Source organism: Numenius arquata, unplaced genomic scaffold, assembly GCF_964106895.1.
Source record: "Numenius arquata unplaced genomic scaffold, bNumArq3.hap1.1 HAP1_SCAFFOLD_611, whole genome shotgun sequence".
Taxonomy (NCBI): domain Eukaryota; kingdom Metazoa; phylum Chordata; class Aves; order Charadriiformes; family Scolopacidae; genus Numenius; species Numenius arquata.
The window spans coordinates 1-15,115 of record NW_027415048.1 but is presented as its reverse complement, the minus strand read 5'-3'; the positions used below and the strand labels follow the sequence as shown (position 1 = coordinate 15,115).

The 15,115-nt window shown below is 31.4% G+C and overlaps 1 protein-coding gene across 1 annotated transcript in view; it reads left to right on the top strand.

The window, feature by feature from the left end:
* The window catches only part of LOC141478355 (maltase-glucoamylase-like), a 63,797-nt gene extending 51,327 nt beyond the window's left edge, over positions 1-12,470 (top strand). Inside the window, exons 40-47 of the mRNA XM_074167442.1 lie at positions 919-1,067; positions 2,484-2,568; positions 2,689-2,745; positions 4,735-4,859; positions 6,814-6,902; positions 8,561-8,610; positions 10,151-10,321; positions 12,408-12,470. Coding sequence (XP_074023543.1) covers positions 919-1,067; positions 2,484-2,568; positions 2,689-2,745; positions 4,735-4,859; positions 6,814-6,902; positions 8,561-8,610; positions 10,151-10,321; positions 12,408-12,470 — 789 coding nt within the window. The remainder of the gene's footprint in view (positions 1-918; positions 1,068-2,483; positions 2,569-2,688; positions 2,746-4,734; positions 4,860-6,813; positions 6,903-8,560; positions 8,611-10,150; positions 10,322-12,407) is intronic.
* Positions 12,471-15,115: the final 2,645 nt, after the last annotated feature.

Genomic DNA, 15,115 nt, shown 5'->3' with positions numbered 1-15,115 from the left:
ATTAGAAAATAGAATTAGAAATATTAGAATGTAAATTAGAATATAAAATTTTAAATCTTATCATTTAGTTTATAATATGGATTAGAATTAGAAAGGAGAAATTAGAAGTCTTAGAATTTCAATTGGTACTTAAAGCGTTCGATGTTCTCATTTAGATTACAATTTACATTCGAATTAGAAATTAGAAAACAGAATTAGAAATATTAGCATTTAAATCAGAATTTAAAATTTTAAATATTATCATTTAGTTTATAAGTTCAATTCTAATTAGAAAGTAGAATGAAAGTCTTAGAATTTACATTGACATTTCTAATTTTCAATGTTAGCATTTCGATTATAATTTAACTTCTAATTAGAAATTAGAAAATAGAATTAGAAATATTAGAATTTAAAAATTTAAATCCTAGAAATCGGATTATAATTTAAATTCGAATTAGAAATTGGAATTAGAAAGATTATCATTTAAATGCTAATTTAAAATGTTAAATCTTGTAAATAGGATTATAATTTAAAGCCAAATATGAAATTAGCAATTAGACATATTACCGTTTAAATTAGAATTTCAAATTGTAAATCTTATAATTTCAATTATTCGCACTTTTCTTTCAATAAATCACCCTTTTTCTGTCGGCAAATCACCGGTTTTCTCCCGACGCTCCCCACGCACCACGCTCAAATAAAGAATAATTAATAAACAATAATAAATAAATAACTATAATAATAAATAGTAATAATAAATAATAAATAATAAATAATATAATAATAGACCGATAAACATTAAATAATAATAATGGGGAAAAAAAATTGAAAACAATAATCAAACCGACCTGAGCGGAGCACCTTCCCCAGAAATTAATTCTCCTTTAATTAACGAGTTAATTTAATTAATTAATTTCTCTTGTGCCCCCCTCCCCCCAGAGACAAGACCCCGTGGCCTGGAATTCCACCTTCGAGGAGATTTCCCGCAACGTCCTCAACATCCGCTACCGCCTCCTCCCCCACCTCTACACCCTCCTGCACCAGGCCCACGCCCGCGGCGCCACCGTCGTCCGGCCCCTCCTGCACGAGTGCGTGCCCCCCCCCCCCCGAAAATTCCCACAATTCCTCCAAATTCCAAAAGAAATCCCAAAAATTCCCAAATTTTCAGAAAAAATCCCGAAATTTCTCAAATTTCCCCAAAAAATCCCAAAATTTCTGCGATTTCCTGAAAAATCCCCACATTTTTCCAATTTGAAAAAAATCCCGACATCCTCCGATTTCAAAAAAATCCCGAAAGTTCTCCATTTTCCCCCAAAAAAGTCTCGAAATTTCTCTGATTTCCCCCCAGAATCCCCAAATTTCCCCAATTTCCCAAAATAATCCCGAAATCTCCAATTTCCAAAAAATACCAAAATTTCTCCAATATAAAAAAAAAATCCCCAAAGTTTCTCCAATTTTCAAAAAAAATCCCGAAATTTTTCAAATATCCCCAAAAGATCCCCCAAATTCTCCAATTTCCAGAAAAAAATACCGAATTATTTCCAATTTAAAAGAAATCCTGACATTTCTCCAATTTTCAAAAAAATCCACAAAATTTTGCCATTTCCAAAATAAATCCCCCAAACTTCACCAATATCCCAAAACTATCCCCCAAATTTCTCCAGTTCCCCCCAAAAAACTGACATTTCTCCAATTTCCCCGAAAAATCCCAAAATTTCTGCAATTTCCTGAAAAAATCCCGACATTTCTCCAATTTGAAAAAAATCCAGAAATTTCTCCGATTCCCCCCAAAAATCTCGAAATTTCTCCAATATAAAAAGATCCCCAAAGTTTCTCCAATTTTCAAAAAAATCCCGAAATTTTTCAAATTTCCCCAAAAAGATCCCGAAAATTCTCCAATTTCCCGACATTTCTCCAATTTCAAAATAAATCCTGACATTTTTTCAATTTGAAAAAATCCCCAGATTTCTCTGATTTTCAAAAAAAATCCCTAAATGTCTCCAATTTTTAAAAAAATCCCAAAATTTCTCCAATTTCCTGAAAAAATCCCCACATTTCTCCAATTTCCTAAAAATCCCGAAAAATTCTGCAATTTCCTGAAAGAAATCCTGACTTTTCTCCAAATTTCCCAAAGAAATCCCCCAAATTTCTCCAATTTCCAAAAAAACCCTGATATTTCTCTAATTTAAAAAGAACCTGCCGTTTCTCCAATTTCCCAAACAATCCCGAAACTTCTCCAATTTCATAAAAAAATCCCGAAATTTCTCCAATTTAAAAAAAAATCCCGACATTTCCCCCATTTCCGGAAAAAAAAATCCCTAAAATTCTCCAATTTTCTAAAAAAATCCTCACATTTCTCCCATTTCCCAGCTAAAAATTCCCACAGAAAACTTTAAAATAGAAAATTTGCAAATAAAACCTTTTTAAATCAAATTTTCTATAGAAAAAAATTATCTAAAAGATTAAATGAAAAAATTCCAATAAAAATATTTGGAATTTTGCAGGTTCGTGGAGGACAAAACCACGTGGGGAATCGACAAGCAATTCCTGTGGGGCCCCTCCCTCCTCATCAGCCCCGTTTTGGAAAAGGTGAAAAAGCGGAAAAGAAGCCGAATCCCCGGAAAAGGGGATTTGAGGTTCAGAAATTGAAATTTTTTGGGGGGGGAGGGGGTCTCTAAGAGATTTTAAGGAAGAATATTAAATTTCCAGGGCGCGGTCTCGGTCAACGCCTACCTGCCCCACGCCCGCTGGTACGACTACCACACGGTGAGCAGTTCCAAAGTGTCGCGGCTATTGACAGTCAAATTCCAAATTTAGATTTTTCCTTAATTTTTTAAAAAAATAGAAGGGGCGGGGGCGGGGCGTGAAGCCGCAACCTCCCTCTCTCCCGGTTTATGAGGGTTTTTTAGCGATGGGCAAAAAATAACATCGGGGCTGATTTTCTTTCAAATCGAAGTAAAGTGAAATTAAAGTGAAATTAATTAAAATTAATTAAAATTAATTGAAATTAAATTTAAATTTTAAAAATTAAAATTAAATTAATTTCAAAATTAAAAAATAAAATTGAAAGAAAATAAAATTAAAATAAAATAATATATAATATATAATAAAAATAAAAATTAAAAAATTTAAATTAAATAAAAATAAATTTAAAAATTAAAATTAAATTAAAATTAAATTAAAAATTAAAATTAAATTAAAATTAAATTAATTTCAAAATTAAAAAATAAAATTAAAATAAAATGAAAATGAAATAAAATAATATATAATATATAATAAAAATCAAAATTAAAATATTTAAATTAAATAAAAATAAATTTAAAAATTAAAATTAAATTAAAATTAAATTAAAAATTAAAATTGAATTAAAATTAAATTAATTTCAAAATTAAAAAATAAAATGAAAATAAAATGAAAATAAAATAAAATAATATATAATATATAATAAAAATTAAAATTAAAAATTAAAATTAAATTAAAATTAAATTGATTTCAAAATTAAAAAATAAAATGAAAATAAAATGAAAATAAAATAAAATAATATATATAATATATAATAAAAATAAAAATTAAAAATTAAAATTAAATTAAAATTAAATTAAAAAATTAAAATTATATTAAAAATTAAAATTAAAATTAAAGTAAAATGAAGCTAAAATGAAACTAAAACTGAATTAAAAGGAAAATAAATGTCAATTAAAAAAAATTTAAATAAAATTTATATAAAATTTAAATAACATTAAAAAAATTAATTAAAATTCCATTTAATTTAAATTAAAATTAAATTAAATTTTAAAATTAAAAATTCCCTTTTTTAATATAATCTTTTTCAAACAAGAAATTAAAGGAGGAAAAATCTCTTTAACCTTAAACACTTTTAATTTTCCTCTTTTTTTTGGCCCTTCAATGATTCGTAGAATTTCGAATTACGACGGATCGAAGGAAAATGGAATTTTTAGACGATTTTTAGGGCCTCGGGCTTTAAAAAGAAATTTCTTGTAAAAGAAATGAAATTTGGAAACCCGAATTGACATTTAGAAAATAAAGAAACGCAGCTTAGAATGTAAACACCGTTTAGAAAACACACACAAATTAGAAAATGAATAAAATGTAGATTAATAATTTTTTAATTTAATTAATCTAATTAAAAATTAATAAGATTTAGGAAATAATTAAAAATTTTAGGAAATATTAAAAATTAATAAGATTTAGGAAATAATTAAAAATTTTAGGAAATATTAAAAATTAATAAGATTTAGGAAATAATTATAAATTTTAGGAAATATTAAAAATTAATAAGATTTAGGAAATAATTAAAAATTTTAGGAAATATTAAAAATTAATAAGATTTAGGAAATAATTATAAATTTTAGGAAATATTAAAAATTAATAAGATTTAGGAAATAATTAAAAATTTTAGGAAATATTAAAAATTAATAAGATTTAGGAAATAATTAAAAATTTTAGGAAATATTAAAAATTAATAAGATTTAGGAAATAATTAAAAATTTTAGGAAATATTAAAAATTAATAAGATTTAGGAAATAATTAAAACTTAGAAAATAAATCGCTACATTTAGAAAAGAACCAAATTTTCTAAAAAAATGGGTTTGTGGCCTTTCTAAGGATTTCTCTTTATAAATGTCTCTTTATACATTTCAATCCTAAAATTTGAAATGGGGAATTTATCGAAGAAAATGTCTTTTTTGGTGATTTTTGTTCCGTTCCTCCCCCTTCCCCTCCCCTCCCCCCCAGGACGAACACATCGGATTTCGGGGCCAATTCAGCGATTTGGCGGCTCCTTTGGGTCACATCAACCTCCACGTCCGGGGGGGGCACATCCTGCCCCGGCAAAGTCCCGCCAACACCACCTTCTACAGGTACCGCCCCCGTTTCGCTCCCCAAATTTCACATTTCAAATTTCCAAATCGAAATTTCACGTTCAAACCCAAACTTAAATCCAAACTGGAAATTTAATTTCACGTTGAAAACGCAATTCCACGCTCGAAGCGGAATTTCCCAGTTGGCGTTTAATTAACAGTTGAGATTTCCGTTGAAAATTGACATTTAAATTCAAAGTCGAAATTTCATTTCGCAATTCAAATATGACTTCGAAATGGAAATTTAATTTCACAATCGAATTTTTATTTCAAAATTGATTTTTGCCCTTTTTTTAGGGGAGATTCTTCGTCCGGGGCCTGGCAAAGAAATTGGGGGATTAAATTCACGGCCACGATTTAGATATTTATAATCTAAATCTAAAACGTAGATTTTTTTTTTTTTTTCAATTTAAAACTATCAAATTGGGGAAAAAAAATCTAAGTTTTAGAGTTGAAAAATCTAAATTTTAGGCTTTCAAATCCAAATTCTTATGGTTTCAAAACCCAACCGTTTTACGCTCTGAAAACCTAAATTTTACGGTTTTAAAACCCAAACGTTTTACGGTTTAAAACCCTAAATTTTCTGATTTAAACCCCGTGACTTTATGGTTTGAAACCCAAAATTTTCTGGTTTAAAAACCTCTATTTTGTGGTTTAGAAACCAACATTTTACGGCCTAAAAATGTAAATTTTTTTGTTCGAAGCCCAAAATTTTATCGTTTAAAACTTACTAAATTTTATTATTTAAAAATCGACATTTTAGGTTTTAAAAATCAATATTTTATGGTTAAAAACCTTAAATTTTATGGTCCGTTTAAAAACTTAAATTTCATGGTTTAAAAATCGACGTTGTATGGTTTAAACCCAAAATTTTATGGTTTAAACCCAAAATTTTATGGTTGAAATCCAAAATTTTATGACTTAAAACGCTAAATGTCATGGTTTAAAAATCAAAATTTTCTTGTTTAAAAAATAAAATTGGGTTTAAAACCAACATTTTTTGTTTTAAAAACCTAATTTTTATATTTAAAATACAACATTTTATGGTTTAAAAGCAAAATTTCATGGTTAAACCCCCCAATTTTTTTTTTATTTAAACCCCAACATTTTACGGTTTAAAACCCGACATTTTAGAATTTCAAAACCTAAATTTTATGGTTTAAAACCTAAAATTTTCTGGTTCAAAAAGCGTCTTTCTGTGGGAAAACGCCCTCAATTTTCTGGTTTCAAATCGAAATTGTATCGTTCAAAATCTTAAATTTTATGGTTTCAAATTGAGATTTTATAGTTTAAAAACCAACATTTTACGGTTCAAAACCTGAAATTTTACGGTTTAAAATGCAAATTTTATGCTTTAAACCCCAAAATTTTATGGTTAAAAAAATACCATATTATAGGTTTTTTTAAAAGCTAAATTTTATGCTTTAAAAACCTAAATTTTATGGTTTTAAACCCAACATTTTCTGGTTTAAAAACCTAATTTTTATATTTAAAATACAACATTTTATGGTTTAAAAGCAAAATTTCATGGTTAAACCCCCCAATTTTTTTTTTATTTAAACCCCGACATTTTACGGTTCAAAACCCGACATTTTAGAATTTCAAAACCTAAATTTTATGGTTTAAAATCCAAATTTTATGCTTTAAAACCCAATATTTTATGGGTAAAACAAATACCGTATTATAGGTTTTGGAACAACTAAATTTTATGGTTTGAAACCTGAAATTTCATGGTCGAAATCCAAAATTTGACGGTTTAAAACCCGACGTTTTTTGGTTTAAATGCAAAAATTTATGGTTCAAAACTCAAATTTGACGGTTTAAAAACCGGAAAGAAATGGATTTGGGGGTTTGAACGTTTCTGACCCAAATCCTGGAATTCCAAAACTGAAATTTTTTTTTTTTACTGAAAATGTCTTCTTTTTTTTTTTCCCCTCTCCCCTCCCCCCGGCAGCCGGACGAAGCCGCTGGAGCTGCTGGTGGCGCTGGACGACGGCGGGGGGGCCGAGGGGCAGCTCTACTGGGACGACGGGGTGCAAATCGGTACCCCCAGAAATTGAAGGATTCGCCCCCAAAATCTGATTCAGCCAGAAATTTAGGAATTGGGAATTCCACCATCAAAAATAATTGAAATTCTTATTTGGGGGATTTTTAAATTCTTATTTGGGGGGGGGGGGGGGGGATTGACGGGGGAGGGGGCGGGAGAAGAAACGGGGGAATGAAGCCAATCCCAGTAAAAATCAGTGAAATGGGGAAATAGCCAAAAAACGGGAATTACAAAAAACGAAGTTCAAATAGGATGGAATAAAAATAACAACATTGCTTTCCATTTTTTAATTTTTTTTTTACATTATAAATTTTTTTTTTCATTTTTAAAAGTTGTCTTACTTTTTACTGTCCTTACTTTTTTAATTTTTAATTTCCTTTTTTAATTTTTAATTTCCTTTTTAATTTTTAATTTCCTTTTTAATTTTTAATTTCCTTTTTTAATTTTAAATTTCCTTTTTAATTTTTAATTTCCTTTTTTAATTTTTACGTTTTTAATTTTGAATTCTACTTTATTCACTTTTTTAACTTTGACATATTTTTACCTTTTTAATTTTTCCTTTCCTTTTTCAAATTTTCCTTTATTTTTTAAAAGTTTTACATTTTTTCCTCTTTCAAAATTGTAATTTACTTTAATCTTTGTTCACTTCATTTCGCTTTTAACTTTTGCTTTCTTTACTTTTTTTGAATTTTTACTTTATTTAGGTTTTTTTTCTTCATTTACTTTTTCAATTTTTACTTTACCTTTTTACTTATTCCGTTTTTTCACTTTTAAATTTTTACTTTATTTACTTTTAATTTTTACATTCTTTTACTTTTTAAAATTTTTACTTTTTTTTACATTTTTTACTTTTTCAATTTTTACTTTTTTACATTTTTTACTTTTTCAATATTTTTAAATTTTTTTTTTGTCTTTACCTTATTTCCTTTTTCAATTTTTAATTTATTTCCTTTTTCCCGCAATTTTTATTTATTTACCTCCCTTTACCAAAATATTGTGGGAAAGCCACGATTTTTATTTTATTTATTTAAATCTTTTTTTTTACCAAAATATTGCCGGAAATCTGCAAATTTTATTTAAATTTAATTTTTTTTTACCAAAATATTGTGGAAAATCCACGAAATTTATTTCTTTCTTTATTTGCCAAAACGTTGCAGGAAACCCCCACGTTATTTTTAATTTCTTTTTGCCAAAATCCTGCAACAAATCCGCAATTTTTATATAAATTTAAAATTTCTTAGCAAAATATTGTGGAAAATTCGCAAATTTTATTTATTTACTTCTTTGCCAAAGCGTTGCAGGAAGCCCCCACGTTATTTTTAATTTCTTTTTGCCAAAATCCTGCAGAAAATCCGCAATTTTTATTTACTATTTTTTTTTACCAAAAATTTATTCACTTTTTTTACCAAAAAATAAAGGAAATCCGCGATTTCTTTTAATTTTTTTTTTTTTTTTGCTCAAATTCTTGCGGGAAATCCTCAGGCCGCGTTTCCGTCCCCGCTCCACCCGCACAAAAAAAATCTTCAATGAAATTTTAGAAAACAAAATTGAAATTTTGAAAAATTCGAAAAAGAAAGGTGAAAAGCAAAAATTCTTTTCGAATTCTTTCTTTTTTTCTTTCTTTTTCTTTCATTTTTCTCTTTTTTTTTTCCAGACGCCTACGAGATGGGGGCGTATTCGCTGACGGCCTTCACCGCTCGTGGGGTACGACCCCCCCTCCCCCCGAAACCCCCCCGGGGTTGGGTTCCCGCGGGGACCCTTGGGGATCCTTCGAAAGAAAAATTTTGAATTTCTTTAAAAAATATTTCATTAAAAAAATAAATGAAATGAAATTCTATTAAATATTAAAAAAAGAAATGAAATTCTATTCAACTAAATATTAAAAAAAAATAATAAATAGTCAACATTTAAATCTTAAGAAAAATTTTAATTAGAAAAATAAATGAAATGAGATTCTATTAAATTAAATAATTTATAAATGTAATTTAAAATAGTGAATAAGAATTAAAAAATAAATGAAATGAAATTATATTAAATTAAATATTTTGAAAAATCAAAACAGTCAATAATAATTAAAAAAGGAAACGAAATTAAATTATATTAAATTAAATATTTAAAAACGTCTTTGGTTCTACATTTGGACGAAAAATAATTGGGAGATTTCTTTAATTTCCATCTTTTTTTTAACTTGGACATTAATTTAATTTTTTTTTTTTTAATTTTCTGAGTTCAAATTCGGAAAAAGTGAGAAAAAGATAAAATTGGATGAAAAAAAATTGGGAGATTTCTTAAATATCCATATTATCTTTAACTTGGAGATTTAATTTAAAATTTAAAAAATTTTTTAAAAAAAATTTCCGAGCTCAAATACGGGAAAAGTGAGAAAAAGATAAAATTGGACGAAAAATAATGGGGAAATTCATTTAATTTCCATCTTTTTTAACTTGGAAATTTATTTAATTTAAATTTTTAAAAAAATTTTTAAAAAAAATTCTGAGCTCAAATTCGGGAAAAGTGAGAAAAAGATAAAATTGGATGAAAAACAATTGGGAAATTCATTTAATTTCCATCTTTTTTAACTTGGAAATTTATTTAATTTAAATTTAAAAAAAAAAAATTTTAAAATTTTCCGAGCTCAAATTCGGAAAGAGTGAGAAAAAGATAAAATTGGACGAAAAATAATTGGGAAGTTTATTTAATTTCCATATTTGTTTTAATTTGGAGATTTAATTTAAATTTAAAAAAAAAAAAAAAATTCCGAGCTCAAATTCGGGAAAAGTGAGAAAAAGATAAAATTGGACGAAAAATAATTGGGTGATTTATTTAATTTCCATGTTTTTTTTATCTTGGAAATTTCTTTAATTTAAATTTTTAAAAGATTTTTTAAAAAATTTCCGAGCTCAAATTCGGGAAAAGTGAGAAAAAGATAAAATTGGACGAAAAACAATTGGGAAATTCATTTAATTTCCATCTTTTTTAACTTGGAAATTTATTTAATTTAAATTTTTTAAAAAATTTTAAAAATTTTCCGAGCTCAAATTCGGAAAGAGTGAGAAAAAGATAAAATTGGACGAAAAATAATTGGGAAATTCATTTAATTTCCATATTTGTTTTAATTTGGAGATTTATTTAATTGAAATTTTTAATTTTTTTTTTTTTTTTTAAATTTCCGAGCTGAAATTCGGGCAAAGTTTGCAAAAGCTCCGATTTCTCCTTTAGCCTTTTTTTCTCCTTCTCCCGGCAGAACGTCCTGGAGCTGAAGGTTTTGCACCGCGGTTACGTCGACCCGAACAACCTCAAATTCACCCAAATTAAAATTTTGGGGCTGAGCTCCGTCGTGCGGGAGGTGACGGTTCGGCAGAACGGGAGCGCCCTCCCCTCCCCCCACCTCCTCACCTACGACCGACAGAAACAGGTCCCTCCCCTCCCCCCCCCCCCCCCCGCACGGATTCTTCATTTTCAAATCGAATTCATTTCGAAATTTCCATTTTATGTTTAAAATTTAAAATTCACGTTTAAAATTTTATGTTTAAACTTTTTTATTTTTCGTATTTAACTTGATTTGTAATATTTAGTCTTATTTTTTAAATTTCATTTTATTTCTCATATTTAGCTTTATTTGTAATATTTAGCCTCATTTTTAAATTTTAATTTTATTTTTAATATTTAACTTGATTTGTAATACTTAGTCTTATTTTTTAAATTTCATTTTATTTTTCATATTTAACTTGATTTGTAATAGTTAGCCTTATTTTTAAAAATTGATTTTATTTTTCATATTTAACTTTATTTGTAATGTTTTGTTTCGTTTTTAAATTTTAATTTTATTTTTCATGTTTAACCATTTGTAACATTTAGTCTCATTTTTTAAATTTAATTTTATTTTTAATATTTAACTTGATTTGTAATATTTAGTCTCATTTTTAATATTTAATTTTATTTTTAATATTTAATTTTATTTTTAATATTTATTTGTAATTTAGTCTCATTTTTTAAATTTGATTTTATTTTAAATATTTAACTTTATTTGTAATATTTAGTCTCATTTTTAATATTTAATTTTAGTTTTAATATTTATTTGTAATTTAGTCTTATTTTTTAAATTTAATATTCTTTTTAATATTTAACTATTTGTAATATTTAGTCTTATGTTTAAAATTTGATTTTATTTTTCACATTGAACTTTATTTGTAATATTTAGTCTTATTTTTAAATTTTCATTTTATTTTTCATATTTAATTTGATTTGTAATATTTAATCTTACTTTTTAAATTTTAATTTTGTTTTTAATATTTAACTATTTGTAACTTAGCCTTATTTTTATAAATTGATTTTATTTTAAATATTTAACTATTTGTAATCTTTAGGCTCATTTTTAAAATTTAATTTTATTTTTCGTATTTAACCATTTGTAATATTTAGTCTTATTTTAAAATTTAGCTTTATTTTGAATATTGAACTTTATTTGTAATGTTTAATCTCATTTTTAAAGTTTAATTTTATTTTTAATATTTATTTGTAATTTAGCCTTATTTTTAAAGTTTGATTTTCTTTTTCATATTTAACCATTTGTAATATTTAGTCTTATTTTTTAAATTTAATTTTATTTTTAATATTTAACTTTATTTGTAATGTTTAGTCTCATTTTTAAAATTTAACTTTATTTTTAATATTTATTTGTAATTTAGTCTTATTTTTTAAATTTAATCTTCTTTTTATATTTAACTATTTGTAATATTTAGCCTTATTTTTAAAATTTTATTTTATTTTTAATATTTAACTTTATTTGTAATATTTAGTCTTATTTTTAAAATTTGATTTTATTTTTAATATTTAACTATTTGTAATATTTGGTCTTATTTTTTAAATTTTGATAATAACTTTTAGCTTGAAATTCATTAAAATTTTGTTTCTTTTACAATTTTTTTTTAAATCTTTAAAAATGAATTCTCTTTTCCTCTTAATTTTGAACTTTACTTTTAAAATGAATTTGCAGTTTGGAAATTTTGTCTTCATTTGCAATTTTTTTTTTGTTAGTTTTTAAAAATTAATTAACTTTTCTTCTTCATTTTTAATTTTAATTTGCAAATTAATCGGTAGCTCGGAATTTCTTTTTTCTCATTTCGATTGTCGCCACTTTATTTTATTTTTATTTTCACTTTTCCCGATTCATTTGTTCCTTTTGCCGATTCCTTTAAATTGTGTGAATTTTTAAACGTAACAAACGATTTTTTTAATTTTCAAAACGAGTGAAAATTTTACGTCGATTTTAAATTTCAACCTTTCACCTGTTTTTTATTTTCAAATGATTTTTTTTTATTATTTTCAAAGGGAGGGAAAATTTAACGCTGCTTTTTAAATTTTTTATTTTAACCATTTTTTTGGAAACCAAATTCAAATTTTATTTCATTCTTTTTTTAATTTTAATTTCGAAATTTATTTTTTGGTGCTAATTTGGGGATTTTTGGGGGGTTGATTTGTTTGGTTTTTTTTTTTCCCAGGTGCTGGAAATCACCCGCCTGGAGCTGGAACTGGGCACCGACTACACCCTCCAGTGGAGCTAAAATCCCCGGAATTAGCCCCAAAACGGAGCTTCTCGCCTTCGGAAATTCTAATTTTTCGTCTCTTTCCGTCATTTTTAAAATCTTCCAAAATTCCCCCAAAAAATTCCTTTTCGCTCCGCTTTCCTCCATTAACCGCAAATTTCCACAAAATTGAAAATTTGGGGGGTTATTTTTTTAACCTTTTCTTTAAAAAAAAAAAAATTAAAAAAAAAATCCGCCTCGGACCCAAAAAACGAGAATTTAAACCCAAAAGGAGGCACCGGTTTTTCAGAGGCGGATTTAAGGGGAATTCTTGGGATTTTGGGGAAAATGGGAAGACGCTTCGGGGGGGGGGGGGGGGTGGATCCAGGAAATATTAAACTATTAAAAAATTAAACTATTAAAAAATTAAACTATTAAAAAATTAAACTATTGGCTGTTAAAGGATCGGGGCGTTGAAATGTGGAAATTTGGGAAAAATGAAATTTTAAGGTTTTGAAACATCAAAATATCGGAAACTTGAAACGTCAGAACATGGAAATATCGGAATATTGAAATGCTCTGCCCCATAGATCCCCCCAGCCCCATAGATCCCCCCAGCCCCATAGACACCTGCTCTGCCCCATAGATCCCCCTGTGCCCCATAGATCCCCCCACCCCATAGATCCCCCTGCCCCATAGATCCCCCTGTGCCCCATAGATCTCCCACCCTACAGACACCTGCTCTGCCCCATGGATCCCCCCACCGCATAGATATCCCTGTGCCCCATAGATCCCCCTGTGCCCCATAGATCCCACACCCCATAGACACCTACTCGGCCCCATAGATCTCCCCTCGCCCCATAGATCCCCCACCCCATAGATCTCTCACCCCATAGACACCTGCTCCGCCCCATAGATCTCTCACCCCATAGATACCCCCTGTGCCCCATAGATCCCCCACCCATAGACACCTACTCGGCCCCATAGATCTCCCCTCGCCCCATAGATCCCACACCCCATAGACACCTGCTGTGCCCCATAGATCTCTCACCCCATAGATACCCTCTGTGCCCCATAGATCTCCCACCCCATAGACAACTGCTCTGCCCCATAGATCCCCCCACCGCATAGATATCCCTGTGCCCCATAGATCCCCCTCTGCCCCATAGATCCCACACCCCATAGACACCTGCTCTGCCCCATAGATCCCCCCTGCCCCATAGACCCCCCACCCCATAGATCCCCCCAGCCCCATAGACACCTGCTCTGCCCCATAGATCCCCCCGCCCCATAGATACCCCTGTGCCCCATAGACCCCACACCCCATAGACACCTGCTCTGCCCCATAGATCCCCCCTGCCCCATAGACCCCCCACCCCCATAGATCCCCCTGCCCCATAGACACCTGCTGTGCCCCATAGATCTCTCACCCCATAGATACCCCCTGTGCCCCATAGATCTCCCACCCCATAGGCACCTACTCTGCCCCATAGATTCCCCTGCCCCACAGACACCTCCTCTGCCCCATAGATCTCCCCTCACCCCATAGATCCCTCTGTGCCCCATAGATCCCCCACAGACCTCCCCACCCCATAGACACAGTTGTGCCCCATAGATCTCCCTGAGCCCCAGAGATTCCCCCAGCCCCATAGATACCCCACCCCATAGATACCCCCGACCCCATAGACACCCTTGTGCCCCATAGATTCCACACCCCATAGACACCTGCTCTGCCCCATAGATCTCCCACCCTATAGACACCCCCCCACCCCATAGATCCCCCTGTGCCCCATAGATTCCACACCCCAAAGACATCTACTGTGCCCCATAGGTTTCCCCTTGCCCCATAGACACCCCTGTGCCCCATAGATCTACCCTTGCCCCATAGATATTCTCTGTGCCCCATAGATCCCCCCACCCCATAGACACCTGCTCTGCCCCATAGATCCCCCTGCCCCATGGATCCCCCACCCCATGGACACCTGCTCTGCCCCATAGATCCCCCTGCCCCATGGATCCCCCACCCCATGGACACCTGCTCTGCCCCATAGATCTCCCCTCACCCCATAGACATCCCCTGTGCCCCATAGATCCCCCTGCCCCATGGATCCCCCACCCCATAGACACCTGCTCTGCCCCATAGACACCCCCTGTGCCCCATAGATCCCCCCCCTCCCCACAGACACCCTGTGCCCCATAGATCCCCCCCCTCCCCACAGACACCCCCTGTGCCCCATAGAGCTCCCCTCGCCCCATAGATCCCCCTGTGCCCCATAGATTCCCCCCCCCCCAGCCAATAAACGGCATCCCCTGCGCCGCCGCCTCTGATTGGCTGCCGCTCACCCTCGGCCCCGCCCCTGTTGCCAGGCAGAACTCCGGCCGCCCCCCCCTTCCCCGCCTTTCCCTTCCGCGCATGCGCTCTGGCTACCAACAGAGCCCGCCCGGCCGCCAGCCAATCAGCGCCCAGCTCCCCTCAGGTTCAGGCGGTGGGCGGGACCGGCGGCGGCGGACCAATGGGCGGGCGGCGCGCGGCGGGCGGCAGCCAATGGGAGGGCGAGGGGGCAGATTTGAAGCCGGGCGGAGGCGCTGCGGGGGGGCAGACGGCGGCGGCGGCGGGTGAAGGTGCGCGGCCGCGGGGGGGTCCCGGGGGGGGGGATTTTGAGGGTGCCCCCCCCGGTCTTGGG